The 15,347-nt window shown below is 36.7% G+C and overlaps 1 protein-coding gene across 3 annotated transcripts in view; it reads right to left on the minus strand.

The window, feature by feature from the left end:
- The window catches only part of ZFAND3 (zinc finger AN1-type containing 3), a 141,322-nt gene that overhangs the window by 29,553 nt on the left and 96,422 nt on the right, over positions 1-15,347 (minus strand). For 2 of the 3 annotated variants that reach the window (XM_027898065.1, XM_027898067.1), the window contains one exon: positions 7,132-7,197. The exons of the other annotated variant lie outside the window; for it this stretch is intronic. In XM_027898065.1, coding sequence (XP_027753866.1) covers positions 7,132-7,197 — 66 coding nt within the window. The remainder of the gene's footprint in view (positions 1-7,131; positions 7,198-15,347) is intronic. 3 annotated transcript variants of the gene reach the window in all.

Consider the following 15,347-nt stretch of genomic DNA (forward strand, 5'->3'; position numbering starts at 1 on the left):
ACTTCTTTTCTCATTATGAAATTATGTATTTTAGCAGCACAGGGTTAGGGTTAGGGTTAGGAGAGGGACAAAGGTAGATTCTGGTGACAGCTAAAGCTGAAGAACAAATGACATCCTAAGTGGCTCGAATAATCAGAATAGGATTATTAAGTGAAGGGATAATGCACACATGCAGATAGCTAAATGGGAGAATGGACACAAGAAGGAAGAAAAAGCTGTAACATGGGAATATACATGATGAAAAGTTATGAAGGCAAATCATAAACATCCTGGCCATTCCACAGCACCTGAAGACTACGTAGTACTATGTGAATATTTACATATATGAATATGTATATAGAAATACATACAAATAAGCTCACACTGGTTCTGATAAAATGGGAAATTCAAAGGCATTCAGCAATATTATAGTTTTGGTTTTGCTGACTTTAATGAGAGCCCTCTCACGCTTTGTGAAATTCTCTAATATTGGATTAACGAGAACAGATAATGCTATAAATATTGCATATTTGCTAGTCAGCTCCAGAGTGCATAAATAAGCTGTGCTGCTCTGCTTCCAAATCCTAGTGGTATATTCCAGCTATGTCCTCATCAATCAGATGGTATACAGTATTCAGGAAGGTAATTCTTCAAACTAATAGCCTAAAACCAGTTCTATATAGAAAATACTTGCTCTGTTATTTTTCTTTCATACACTGAATTTTCCATAGTAGACCCTTCCCCCCACTGGTGTAATGAGGGTTTTCCAAGGCTAAGACAGAAATTCAGAAGAGGAATTGTAAAGAACCCTTGCCTGCTAGCAGTGAAAAAAATACATATTTTCAATATTTATCTTGCAAAAAACTGATTTGTCTTTAACTGCAAAACCTCAGTGATGCCATTAGCAACAGGAACCTTGCAATGAGAGACCACAGTTCCAAGGACTGTAAATGATTAATGTCAAGGAAAAAAAACCTAAGAGCTCTTGCATTTTGATAAAAATATTGCTGAATGCATTGTGAGTAGGTTCTGAAATGTACAGCTAATCTATCTTCAAAGTACACTTGGTTTTGATTCTGTTATTTTAAATAAAGCTTAAAAATCAGCTTATATTTTATGTTACTTTTTCTAGCAATTTTTGTGGGGGGAAAAAACAACAAGCCCTGGCATAGAAGACAATTCCTGTACACCTGATTGCTGTCTACACTGGATTTTTTAGCGAGCAGTTCTTACTACTTGGAAAAGATGTGTTTGGGAAGCTTCCACATTCACCTGAACCAAAGACCAGGTCTACAGAAAGGGAGAGGTAGAGCAGACCAGCAAAAATGGGAGGATGCAACAGTACTTGCACTGACTTGTGTGTTACATCCAGCTCTTTTTCAACGCTCTTTTGCCCCAAGAGGTTGGCCTCATTAGTTATTCCCTGAAGTTTATGTTAAACAAAACGATTTGGAACAGGAACAGGGAAAAGAAGTAACTTCTTTGTTCACTCAACTGTCATTCAAACAAGTTCCTCACTTTGCAGGAAGGTACACTTTCCCCTGTGTACGCTCAACAGACTAAAGAATACTTCCAAGAGACTCTAAAATTACCTTCATATAGTTTTAAGGCACTTATGAAAATTAGAATCTAAATGAAACTACCGAAAAGTTGTTCTTAGAAGCTGTCTGATGCTCACTGAAGTAACTAGTCAGAATAAAGACCTGCACCAAAAGTCAGATGAAATCTTTGGGGCTCTGCCCTCATACCAAAAAGTACAGCAAGAATAGGATCATGGATTAGCTCCCTGCGGACTACATGTATTTTAAAGTAGTAAAAAAACCCAAAACAACCAAACTTTAGAAGTAAATATAAGTGGCTATTTGTTTCAAATATATTTCAGGCCAGTTATTTAATGCTGAACTTATTTAAAAAAATTCTCCTGTGCAATAAAATACCAAATTTAAACTTGTAAAAATCTGAGTCTCATTTGCTAAATCATAACAGTAATGAAGCTGCCTGATCTGTACAGATGAAATCAGGGTGCTGACTGCTGAGGTAAAATCAGTTCAATTCTTCAGCCTGACAGGAATCAGGTTTTTAAACTTAATGGTCTCAACTATTCTTTGTGACATTCTCCATACTGTCTTGTTATTGGACAAACCCTATCAAAATTAAAGCAAACCCTAAGCTCCCCCAGTTCTGTTCCAACAGGCTGTAGGTGGGAAAAGCAAGACATGTAACCCTGATTTCTTTGCCCTTCAAATTAATGGAGATGTGGTTTATTTAAAGCTATTCCAGCAGTCTGTGGCCATGAAACAAGGAATTCAGGGCTGCTGAATATATGTATATTCTTTGACAGTAACTACCATCAAGGGTCACTTAACTGATCACTGAGAACCTGATAGTTTTGAAAACTAAACATGGCATGAAACTACTAAAAAATATTCAAGGTAAAGTTGCTTCATTTTAAGCAAAATATGCATAAAGGTTAAAATATTTACTCTTTCAATGAATTTGAGGACAAATCCTTTGTCATGATTCCCTAAGACTTTAGTAAAAAGAGAGTAATACCTGAATTTTATACATTTATATTGAAAATGTACAATTTTGCATTTGGCAACAATTTCCTCAACTAGACTGAAAAGCAGCCATCAGACCACAGAAGAAATGTGGCGAGAAAGTGTTGGGGGCAGCATTTTTTCAGGACAGTAGAGTCTCATTTACGAAAGCACAGGTCACTTACCACACTCATGGCCAGGGAGAACCCTGCTGCACAGACTGTTCTCCCCTTCCTTTGCTTTGCATTGACCAACCCAACTCTCCCACCAGGAGCCTCTCTCCTGCTCTTCTCTTCGACTCACTAAATGCTGGCCTGTACTCTTAAAGCCTGCTGGCCTCAGGTCTCATCGAGTTAGACTAAATACCTTTAATCACTCAGATCGTATTTATTTTCTGCTAGTGTCACTGAAAAAATTAGGTTGGAAGGGATTTCTGGGGGTCACCTAGACCAGCCTCCTGCTTGATGCAGAGTAAATATTAAGATTTTATAAACACCTTCCAAGCATTGTCTGTAAGTACCTGTAATTCATCGGTACAGCACATGAAAGAAGGCATTCACAGCCACACTACATTTTTTTGTCCCTTGGGCCACTTCAATTATGTAGCTTTCTCACTTTATGGACAATGCAACGAAAAAGTACACTTGGAAACCGGTAAGTATGAAAGTTAATTTCAAAGACATACTATGAAAAGTTTCCATTCATCTGTTTAGTGTACTTTAACACAAGCAGATTAAGTATTCCTGTCCTTATACCACAAGATAGAAAAATAATCTATTTTATCCTGGCTGTACTGAATAGACAAAGATAGGAGTCAGTGTTTTGACTTGCTGTCATGCTGCTGCACACCTTTTCATTTTCAAATGCTGTATTTTTTCCAGTACTCAGAAAAAAAAATATCTTCAGAAGTAAACAGCATGAGTGATTAATGTACGAACTACGAAGATGCCTGCAAAACTTCTCTTTAGATCAAAGCAAGTACAGGCTGAATTTCAAGGCATTTTTTTCACTACAGTTTAGTAAAGAGATGATTTAGATGTCTAGCACAGAAATGTGCTAGACAGTGATAAATAAAAATCAAGAAAGACTTTTTTAAAAAAAATTACCAATTATTGTGTGCTAACAAGCTTTTATAAACCTTCCAAGGAACTGCTGAAGTTTTAAAAACTCAGAAGAAAGGATCATCATAGCTAGAGCTGACTTTTAACAAACTTTTTGATATATTGGCCCCAAACTCATCATTCTGGATTCTCCAATCAAACTGGTTGTAAACCATTCAGTCTAAAATGCATAGGATGCAATCAGTGTAAAAGAAAGTTCAGGTGAACCATACCCACTATTTTTAATGAATAAGGGTAACTTTTTAAAGTAGAAGAAGGTGATAGTGAAAATACATCATACAATTAGAGCAAGTCCTTAATTTTGTTTACGGGTATGACTATTATCATCTTTACCACTAGGAGGATTTTAATCTATAATAATTGAAACACTTTGAGATGGCTCTTAGATAACCAGTAGGAGTGGAAACCAATCTGTCCACCTAGACAGATACAGAAGCACAGAACACATAATACAGCATGTCACAGAAATAGGCAATAAGATGAGGTAGTAAAAAACCATCAACATATATCACCTGATCGTGGTACAGTGTCATCTCCCAGCCTCTATTAGCTCTTGCAGCATCAGTGCAAGTCCCAGACACTTTATCCTGTTTATAATTGCTGATGAGCAGTAATAAGGCCTCCATGCCTCAGCTCCTGTCCGTTCCACTTCAACACCCACCTATTAGGTTGTAACTTTTATTTACAGCCTTGCTTGATGTGCTGTTCTATTAGTACAGCTGGAAACTGAGAGGAGTTGGGGGGGAAGAGCGTCCCTAATGGGCACTATTATTGCTAGGGCTGGGTGATTTATTATGCTGCTTGAAGGCTGTTCTATCATCACTTTCCTGGCGTTGAAAGGGCTCCAAGAAGGTTGGATTTCTAACACAATGCCCTCCAGAAGTCAAACACTAAGTAACACCTTAATAGTCCCCTGGAACACCAATGAAAACATACCTCAAAGTTGGTTTAACACTGTAAAGCCCCCTTCAATAATGTTTTGTTTATTTTAGCTCGGGAGCTTAACACTTCAGAGCAATTAAAAAAACCAAATCTATTTAGTGGTGTATGAGGTCCTTTTGTCCTTACTCAACACAGAGATTGATTAAAAAAAAAAAAAAAAGATCATATCAGTTTAATGATTTCGTGGTTTTTGGCTCTGGCTGAAAATCTGTGTACTTTTATTTCCATGACCTGACCTTCCTGTAACTCCTAAAAGGCTGTCCTCTAGATTGCACAGGTTCAGCCTCAAAGCATTTAGATTCTTGGCACTGCTACAAGCAAGAATATAAGAACATCAATAAACTTGAAACTTCAAAAAGGACCACAGGCCTCCTTAGCCGCTTTACCCAAGCAGTGAAAGAATTATTTCCATCTTCTAGACCCAAATTTTAAACCAGAAAACACATAGAGCAAAGAGACAGACACTCATCTTGTACAATAGAAACACTACCACAACAATCTACGACAGATACTCTCATAAAATCTGAGCTATCTACACATATAACTATACAAAGAATTACAGATGCACGCTTCTCATGAACTGCTACTGAGAAATAAAGTACTTAAAATCTCACTGACTTTATGGATATAATGTATGAATTGATTGTATCATTACTGCATTTTATCTGCCTGTTTCTACCACCTTTTCTACCGCACAATTAAAAATTAACTGAGCATACTCACACAGTTCCATCGATTTTTTTTTTCTATGTTTCTTTAAGCTGCATGAAAATGTTTTAAAATGTGGCTGTTCAGATTTGTGTAGTAAATCATCATTAAAGTTGTACAGCAGAAAAACAAGAGTAATATGCCACTTGGTACTGCACTTCCACAACATGGGCACCTGATATAAATGGGATCTGGATGCCCTGCAGACTAGAGTAAGCCTCACAGTATCTGCCATCAATCATCACATTACCTAACCATTAGGAAACAAATCAAAATACATAAGAGGCTATACACTAGGCCACACAGTCCCATTTTTTTTCCTACAAAATCTTCAGACTGCTGGCTCTCAAAAACCTTTGAGGCATCATCCAAACTAATGATTGCAAGGCTTTATTCATTCCTTTCATTATAATCCTTGTCCTGTGGGCACACTGGAATAGAAATACTTTTTACCACAGTGATGATTCTGGAGAACAGGAAGAAAAAACCCACTATTTGGTGTCAGAACACTATTTTTTATCAGAACAGCTCCTACAGCATGCAGGTTGACAAGTGCATTAGGTAAAAACTTCGTTCTGTAAGAGAATTTTTCCTGTATCTTAGCAGATTTATTGTTTTGATCTTTCTTCAACTATTACATTCACACTAATAAAATATGAAAGGTTTGTGTCTTCCTTAATATCCTCCTGATAGGAACTCATAAGTAGGTCAAATCTCTAATTTTCTGTCTCAAATGCTGATTGAAGAAACTTTAGGCAAAAACTATGCTTTGAAGGGGGAACAAAATTATACAGATGAAATCCAACACAACATTCTTCCTTCAGAGCTCTTCCAAGCAGAAGAAATGTAGAATACTTAGAGAAAGCAGGCTTATATGCAATGTGTTGACAAATATTGCTTCCATCACTTAAATAGCTTCCTAGGAAGGGACCCTAAACTGAACTGAATGTAGGGTGAAAGTATGTGCTGGGTTTGGCTGAGACAGAGTTAATTTTCTTCACAGTAGCTAATATGGGGCTATGTTTTGGACTTGTGGTTAAACCATGACGAACGTTTGCCTTCATGGTATGTTGCTTATGCCTGAAGATGTCACAGTATTTCTGGGTAATATTATGTACCCAATGTTTTCTTATCAATTCCCACAAAAACATGGTAATTTATTTTAAAAATAAAAGTTTGCTGAAAATTCAAGATCTGAAGAAGAAAATTGTAACTCCTGGTAACAGGTTTTTATTAGTGTAAGGAGCTATAAAGAAAATGTGTAGATTACGGAGCAAATAATGTAAAAAACATTATGGGAAATTGAGGTAATATAAAATCATGAGGTTTAGTTGAGTGAAGATGATAGTTGTGGCAGCAAATTAAGGTCATCTCATTTCTTTCTCGCAAAACACACTAAATGAATAACATAGAAACAGAGACCAAACATCAGCACATACTGAAAATAAGAGAACTACAGAGCAAAGTTAGCCAAACATTTAATGGATATTTTTCAATATGTCTCAGCTTCATCCGCCTTACTCTAAGAAGCTTCTACCATTACCATTTGACACTCCAAACAGAGAAGTTACATGCCTTTTTGTTAATTACAAGTACTCTCAGTTTACTGTATCTATAGCACCATAGCAAGCTTTTAAATTACCCTGCAATGAAAACCAGAGTAAAACATTACAATTAGTTCTCAGATGAACTATCTGCCGTAGTAATCCTTAGATATATATGTTTCTGTCAGCAAAGCAACAATACTTATTTTCACTTGGCATTTGCCAGGTATGGTTACTACAACCACACAGCTAAATGTCATGCAAAACCTAAGCCCTTGATCACCACAAAACACATACCTGAGTCGCAAGATCTTTTGGTTGGTGTGGTTAACGAGGCATGAGCTGTACCTGTGCATGGCCCACCTGGAAACAGAGAAAATCATACGTCTCAAAATACCACCTACATTTAGCATTTAAAACCACATCAAGATTATACTTAGCAACATAAAACACTGAGGAGAATTTGTCTTTGGAAAGCACATACGGAAGTATTCAACTACTCAGTATTTCTTTCCTAGACAAATTGGAATATGCCTTCTGCTGAAAAAAAAACACAGATGAGAAGTTGGGACGAAGTTATACTTTATAAATATTTCATGAGGCATTTTTAGGAAAATATACACTGCAATTGCAATGCTAGAAATATATCTAACTAACCAAGTAATGAGAGGGACAAACTGATCACTTCTCTGATGTCAACAGAACCTTGCAACTGACTCCAGTGAGATAACACCTTCCACTCTTATCTTGTCCTCATTATGTGTTCTAAGTGTGGCACAAGCACATGTTAACAAACCCTTTCCATGTTTTAGGTTTTTCACTTCTGGACTCTTGCCCACTCATCTTGGTATCTGCTTGGTAGTAAATTGCTTTCTGGCTTTTTCCTTAACATGCATCATCGTTGAGGGGTTCTCCAGAGATCTTGTTAAAATAGCAACCAATTGAGTGTACTCAGTGACTTGCAGTAAATATAAATAAACTCCATGTAGGGAAGCCAAGACAAATAGACAGTAGCATTACCCGTGGTAATAACACATCATAGCTTTGAGAACTGGATATTATAAATTAGATGATGCTAGAGAGTCTGAAATTGAGTTAGACCTACTAGAGTTTGGCTATCGAAATACCAATAATCAAGTTTGCACTGAACTGCTGGTGATATAGTAGTACTTTGCAGGCAATACAATAGAGCTTAGTATGACAGGATAACTTTAACATAAGTCTTCATGCCCTGAAAAATACTTTTTCTATATATTTTTTTCAGTCTTGTCATATCTAGAAAGCAGTACTTAAAAAAAGAAGAAAATAAATTTCTGCAATTGGGAGGAAAATATGTGAGGAAATTACTTTGGCATATTCTATTTCAAGGAAATGCGCCTAGGAACAGCATTTTACACTTCCCGTTTTTCAGAGAAGAACCAACGTATTTTTGGAGTATTTTGTTCTCCCAAAAAGTCCCTCTGGCAACACGCACCATTTCACAACTGTGCAACAGGTAATCTTTTAAGAGGAGGTTGCAAAGGCCAGCGAGCCAGTGCGTGGCCTGCAGGCAAACACTAAGGCCGCTCACAAGGGCCTGGCCTGAGGTTAAGCGAAGTATCAGGACATGGAGAAACTGCTGAACGTGACATAAGAAACTGCTGTTCGTGACATGCAACAGCATAAGCAGTTGGCAGATGCTACAGACAGTATTGCAAAGCACGGTTAGATTTTGGAGGCTGGTAAGGAGGGAGCTCGTGAGAAACGGCTGAACTCCACAGGTAAGTGAAGGGGAGTGGTGGGGACCTCTCGGAAGGGTCTAGTCTGTATATGAGAAGAGCAAAGCTTGTTTTTGCAGTGAGGAGGACTGGGAGTCCTGGGGTGGATGGCTTTCCTACTGAACAATGGATGGCTGAAGCATCCTGGTATCACCAAGGTAGTGCCCGCTTCAGGCCTGACAGCACTGGCAAGCAACAACTGCTTCACAACAACCAGAAATGGTCAAGTACGCCAAAATAATTTTTTATAACATAACTTTTTCTAGGCCAGAATATTAAAAAAAAATGAAAATATTACCTTGATCTATGTTAGTAATACTATTGTAGAAGGCTCAGAAATGAATGGTCTAGGGTTTGATACATTTGGAAAGAAAATCAGTACTGGAACAGAAGCCTAACCAAGTTTTCTACTGAAACCTTTTGAATATTCAAAAGATTACAGAGCAGGTCTGTTAAGTCAGTCTCAACTTCCAAAGATCAAGTATTTGGTTTTATTATGGAATCTGTGTAAACAAGATATACAATAGAGTACGGAATTTCAATGAACTGACTTTAGATCACAGCTGCCTCTTAAGATGCAGCAGCTCCTCTGCAAATAATTTTAGTTACGTTCTCCCAATTTTCACTGAATAGACAGTGAGAAGCATCATCACTGTGGATTAACAAATAAGACTAATCCCTGCAATTATTGTACAGCAAATATTTACACTAGCTGATACTTTCAGCATCCAGCTAAATGTAAGAACTTTATTTCTCACTCTCTAAAGTACAATAAGTTGGTATGTATTCTGCACTTCCCTGCGTCAGAGTTTTTCTATTATTTATTCTTCCCTCATTAGGTATTGCTTTCATACAGCTTTGATTTGTATAGCACAGCACCATCGTTTCAACAAAAAATATCTTGGGATTTGCATGCACATACACTAGTGCCTAATAACCAGTGAAGGCAGCACGTACTTTGCAGCATTTCCTTCTGCAACTCTTTGTTCCACCATTAAAAATGTAATGCATAATTCAGTACTGTGGGCTTGACTGTGCAATTCTATGTGGAAGCCACTAAGTTGAATCTTTTGGTATACATAACTGCTAATTCAGGCATCTTTGTACTAACTGAAACAGGGAAGTATATTTCTCAAACCTCTGACAAAAGTTCTGCATGTGAGAAAGGGAAGTCAGATAACAATAGAACACCAGTCCTTCTTGCCTATTCACAAAGGTAGGCTTATAACTTTGTGTGATTCAGGACATATTTGCATCTTCATTGCCAAAAAGGTCAGTTTTTCCGGGGTTTTTAATTTTGTGACATTAAACTCTTCAGTGCACAGTGAAAGGCCATACATGTCTAGCTTCAAACATAACCCACAGGGCTGTGAGACTTCAGAGCACAAGCAAGAGATTAAAATGGAAGAGCAGAGGTATCTTTCTACTGTATATCCAATTAACAGGTTAAACAACAGCTTCTGCTCCTACGTTTTCCAGTGTATGGTTTTTGACATTTGCAACTCCTCTTTCAAACAAGAGCAGCCACTGCCCAGTGATAATGTAATCCCAAGACCTGAATCAAAAATACAAAAATACTAAAAGCTACTGAAGAAGTTGGAAGAATTGTGAGGATTGTGGTAATACTCAGGTTTGCAAATTCAAACATAGAATTAATAAAGGATAAACCAGGATCCTTTAACTTGAACCTTATCATATATTAATAAAAAAGGTCTTGTTAATGTAGCTGCTATGTTTTGGGCTTCTGATATTCACAGCTTTCTGTAACTTCCTATTAAACTGTACTCAAAATATATCAATTTGGAAAAACAGGTTCAAATCCAATTTCTCTGCTAGCTGTCCAAAGTAGTAAAACTTTATATATTACTTGTATTTCTGTAGAGACATTGGTATTGCTATTATTTACTATTATAGACTATTACTACTTCTATATGTTTAAATTTTTAGACTACCCTTCTGCACTGTGCACCTCCCTTCCTGAACAACACTAACAATTGCCAAGAAGCATCTGTCCTGAGGACGTACCCTGAGCAAGGGTAACTTCTTGTCTCCCCTTCCTAAGGTCTTTGTAAAGTGAAGTGACTCCACTCAGTCAGAACCACCCATGCAGGAAAAAAGTTAAATACCAGGGTAACCCCCCTTTTCTTGCTGTTTGAGGAAAAGCCCAGAGTACCCACTTCAGGTGGATTTGAAAGCACTTGGAAGCATTTACTAAGCAGAGAAAGAAATGCAGAATGTAGTGAAACCAAGTTTGTACAAGAGTAAAAAGTCTAAATTACAGTAATACCTTGAAGAAATTTCAGATACCACAAAAACTGCAAGCCAGATAATGAACAAACATGAAAAAATAAGTGAAGGAGCCTGAAGCTCAGTAACACTTGATCCCAGTAACGTAAGGATACATGAACTACACTTAGAGCTTTTGGTACTGTGATGGTTCCTTCCCAGGCAAAGTACACCGACTCCTTGCATACAATGGGATGGAGGAGGGTAATAAGTAAGAGCTGAATTTCCTTGGACAGCAGTGTTTTAGCCAGGAAAGGAAAAAGGTCGTGGCAATACAGGAAAGAATCCATCTTGGGAAACCTGTCCAAACCAGTAATCTAGTTGTGCATTTCATGAATTGGTAGAGACATAATCTAATTAATCTACACAATTGAGTTTGAAGACAGTCATTGATTACAGACACCAATACATAAACAAGAAGGAACATAAATCTCTAAATTCAGTCTGCACAGACAGAACATGCTACCTTTAGGAAAACAGGCAAAATAACTTTATAACACTTAAGAACTGCTTATTTGCTGCAGAATGGGTAAGCTGCATGATAATTTCAGTGATGTCATTACTAAACAGCTAAGAGGATTATATCACATAAAAATATATACATTTTAAAATCTAGTTTTACAAACCTGCCTTTACGTACTTTCAGGGATTTTTATCTACATGCAGCTTTTGGAGAAGAAAAAGAAACCTGGACTGCTTTGTTGCTGAATGGATGGTAAATGTAACAACTAGAATGCAGTACAGGGAGACAGGATTCAGATTCCACCTTCTTCCCTGCTATTGTCTCAACTCCGTTACCTGCTTTTTCTCAGTCTCCTCTCCTGTAAAACAGACATGAGAGTCTCCTACTTTATAGGTGTAAGTTGAAGTGTAAAAATGTGCTTTTGAAACCAGCAGTTAAATTACATTTTTATAAATAATTTTTATGTAACCTCAATAGCTGTGCAGCTCTAACCCACATTTTTCTTATGTGGCTGTGTTTCTGCTTCATGTTCCATGGGGTCCTTTCACTTTAATAAATGAGACCCTAGCACACACTGTCTACTCTGCAGTGTGAAGTGACTATAAATCAGAAGGAACAATTAACAGTGGTACTATTCCACTAGTCTTCATTATGTTTCAAAATTACCATGCCACAGACGTGGAAAGAACTGTTCATTTCATAAATCTATGTGCCAGATCTTTGCTTAGGATGTTAGAAAATCCAGAAATGTTCTTTAAACGAAATTCAGACTGTAGGGAGTAGACTGAAACTTACAGAAAGATATACATCCATGAAAAGCTGATGAAGATGACACTCCTAATCACTATTTTATTCAACTTTCTAACTGCCTGCATGTTCTGTACTGGCACCTAATACTAGTGGCATCTCTCAAAAGATAAATAGCCCACAACTCAGTATGATTTTATATTTGAAAGCATTCCTGCAGATTCCTAGAGAAAAAGTGCTTGCATTGATACTAACAGATATATATTTTGTGATAAATATTTTTAAAAGCAGGTTCAATGATAATCCAATAAAAAAACTGATTTTTAAAATTTTTACATTAAAAAACTACCAAAACACTATTTGTTAATAGCTTCTAATGAAAACAAGGCTAAAAAAAAAATCTCAGAAAATGTAAGACAGTTTTTACGAATCTGTAACTTAATAAACGAAAACGCCGGAGAAAATAGCTGGTTCTTATTCTGTGGCACAGAAACCCAAAGATGTCTGTAATAGCAAAGAAAAGTCAGGTGCATATTCTGTATTAGAGATGTGTCCCCTCTTGCTCTGATACAAGACACAAAACTGACTACACTGAGAAAGAACACATCTTATCTTGTAAAGTGATAAATAAAACTAGACTTATTCATCATCACCATCACCCAGCCACAGCTTTCTCGGCTAGGTCTGGGTACAAGTTTAATTTAAAACTGAATCACATGTATCTAGTAGGCTAGTTTTGTAGCTCAGCATCATTTTACCATGTACAAATTGTTATGAGAATAAATCAGGTTAGCAATAAAACAAATTGTTTTCTACAACCAATTGTGACAAGCAAGACAAAAACAGGCACCTAGGTTGGTCTGCTTATACATTTCATACTTTACAGAATTAGGTATGCATGTAACTTTCAGAGATGAGCCAGAAAACAAAGTTCCCCATAGACAGAATTAGGAAAAATCCCCAAACAAATCCAACAAAAGACCAAAACATACCAAAATAACAAAGACAGGATGCACAAAGCTGACTCTACTGCAATAAACAACTGAATTTTCAAAGTCAGGGCATTTAGAAAAGTATGCAATGAACAGCACTCAAAACCAACTGTAATTTTAAAAATCTCTGTCCTTACTTAAAAGGTCCAAATCGCAGCTAAGGACATCACAGTAATTATTCAAAATAGGAAGTATTTTCAGAGCATACATAGGAAAGCTGTTATCTATGACTCTACTCACAAACTCAGGCAAAATGCAAAAACTGTGAAGTTGTTATGAATTGCTAGAAACCCTTTGCATTGTGTCAGACAGAAGGCCATTGAACAAGAAAGAAATAAAGAACACACTTGTTTATCCATTTTTCATAAAGTTAGGTTGAAAAAACTGGCATTTCTTTTTACTTTATTCCAAAGACAGAAAAAATATCATTATTTCTAGTACTATAGCCTATGTGGCTTTTTACAGTCATGCTTCAACAAGCAATGCAATTCAGAGTATAAACAGCAGGTGCAGAAGAAAAAACAATCTCTCACCTTTCTTTATAGAAGCCTAGTGCATCTTTGTCTCAGATGCTTAATGTACATAAAGTAACTTCAGTAAAATAACTTCAAAATTGGGGGTGTATCAGTACTTCCAGCAAATACTTAATAAAATAAACAACCCAAAAGCATTCTTCAAACTTATCTTGCAAAATTAAATGTTTGTGATAAACTAAAAATGTTTTAAACACTTAGGTTGATGTGCAATGGTTTGAATTCTGGAGGGTATACAAAAACTAGCCAAAGTTTCAGTCGTGAAATAATTTTGTATTTGGGCATCTAAAATTCAGCACACACAGAGGTTAAGGTGTGGGCAGTGATCATCACCTTCTTTCTGGGCTGAAATCTCTAGTGTATTTTCTGACATTCACAGCAATGTCTCAAAGCTTTGTTTATCTTCCCACAATTTCTTCAACGTAGAAATGCAGAGCATTTAAATGTTCTAGAAACATCAGATATTCTTTCTGCCCTTTTTCAGTTGTGGTTCTTGCTATTCAAGGAGGCCAAGAAAAGTTAAGCACATAATTAAAATAAAATCCTGTCAACCGAAGCTAAAAACTACTGAAATACCAAATCTGTTCAAGCTGCCAGAGTCACTGTTCTTCACACTGACATTTCTCCTGTCACATAACAACAGAGTTAGTTTCAAACCTGCACAGTACTAGCTTTAGCTCTACTCATATAGTGACAGAAAAATAACATGACAGTCCCAAAGAAAGCAATGAAGGCCTGAAACTAAGCAAAATTATTCCATGTGCAGTGTGACCTTTTCTTTACCAAAATACATAGAACTCTGGTTAATAAGCTTAAGAGTGGTGGTGGCTGAAGGTAGGGACAGGAGAAACAAGGGCTATTGTCAAATCCACTTTTTCCTGTCTGCTAAAAATAGTCAAAACCCTTGCCCACCCAATCAGAAAAGGAAATCTGTGACAGACAACTGGCTGATATGGTGACTGATGCTGAAATAACTACCCTTAGGACCTCCTAAATGAAAGGAGGAGATGGAAGGGAAAAATAGGAATAGATGAAACTTATCTGCACATAAAGCAGCAGAAGAACAAAAGTTAGATTTATTTAACCACCTATTAAGATAAAGATAATTAAAAACTGTGCAAATCTAGACTTAGTAGAGATACACCAATCTTGATATACTCTTTGTCTGCAAGTTTACTTCAGAAAACTGACTGCAACTGATGAGACCTGAACGTTCTGGTTAGAAACAGTCAACTCAAGAATTATATGTAGGGGTTAAAAAAAAAAAAAAAAAAAAAAAAAAAAAAAAAAAAAAAAAAAAAAAAAAAAAAAAAAAAAAAAAAAAAGAACTTCATAGACTATTCCTCCTCCGATTGCAACAGCATTTTTTAAAAACCAGTGATAAGTAATATTTCATAAAAAAACCTCCACATGAGAAGGAGGGGGAAAAAAATACTGAAGTTGCATCGCTGTTTCTGGGCATAAATCTTCAATACATTTTCACTGATTGTAAATATAAGATTGAGAACTATTTTCCACCTACTAGGGGGAGAGATATTAATTGGCAAAGCAAACACTGCGGTAGGTAACTCTTCAGAACTGAGGGTGGCTGGGAGCAGGAAAGCCACTACAACCTACGTATGTATGTAAGACACTCAGGAATGCCAATGCAACTCGTACATAAAATCAAAACAGTAACAAAAAACCACAGAAATACTTGCGATTGTCAAACTGAACTCTCGCAAAATACAGTCCA

The sequence above is a fragment of the Empidonax traillii genome, unplaced genomic scaffold (genome assembly GCF_003031625.1).
Source record: "Empidonax traillii isolate 1590-97213 ecotype Southwest subspecies unplaced genomic scaffold, ASM303162v1 scaffold576:size640842, whole genome shotgun sequence".
NCBI classification, from domain to species: domain Eukaryota; kingdom Metazoa; phylum Chordata; class Aves; order Passeriformes; family Tyrannidae; genus Empidonax; species Empidonax traillii.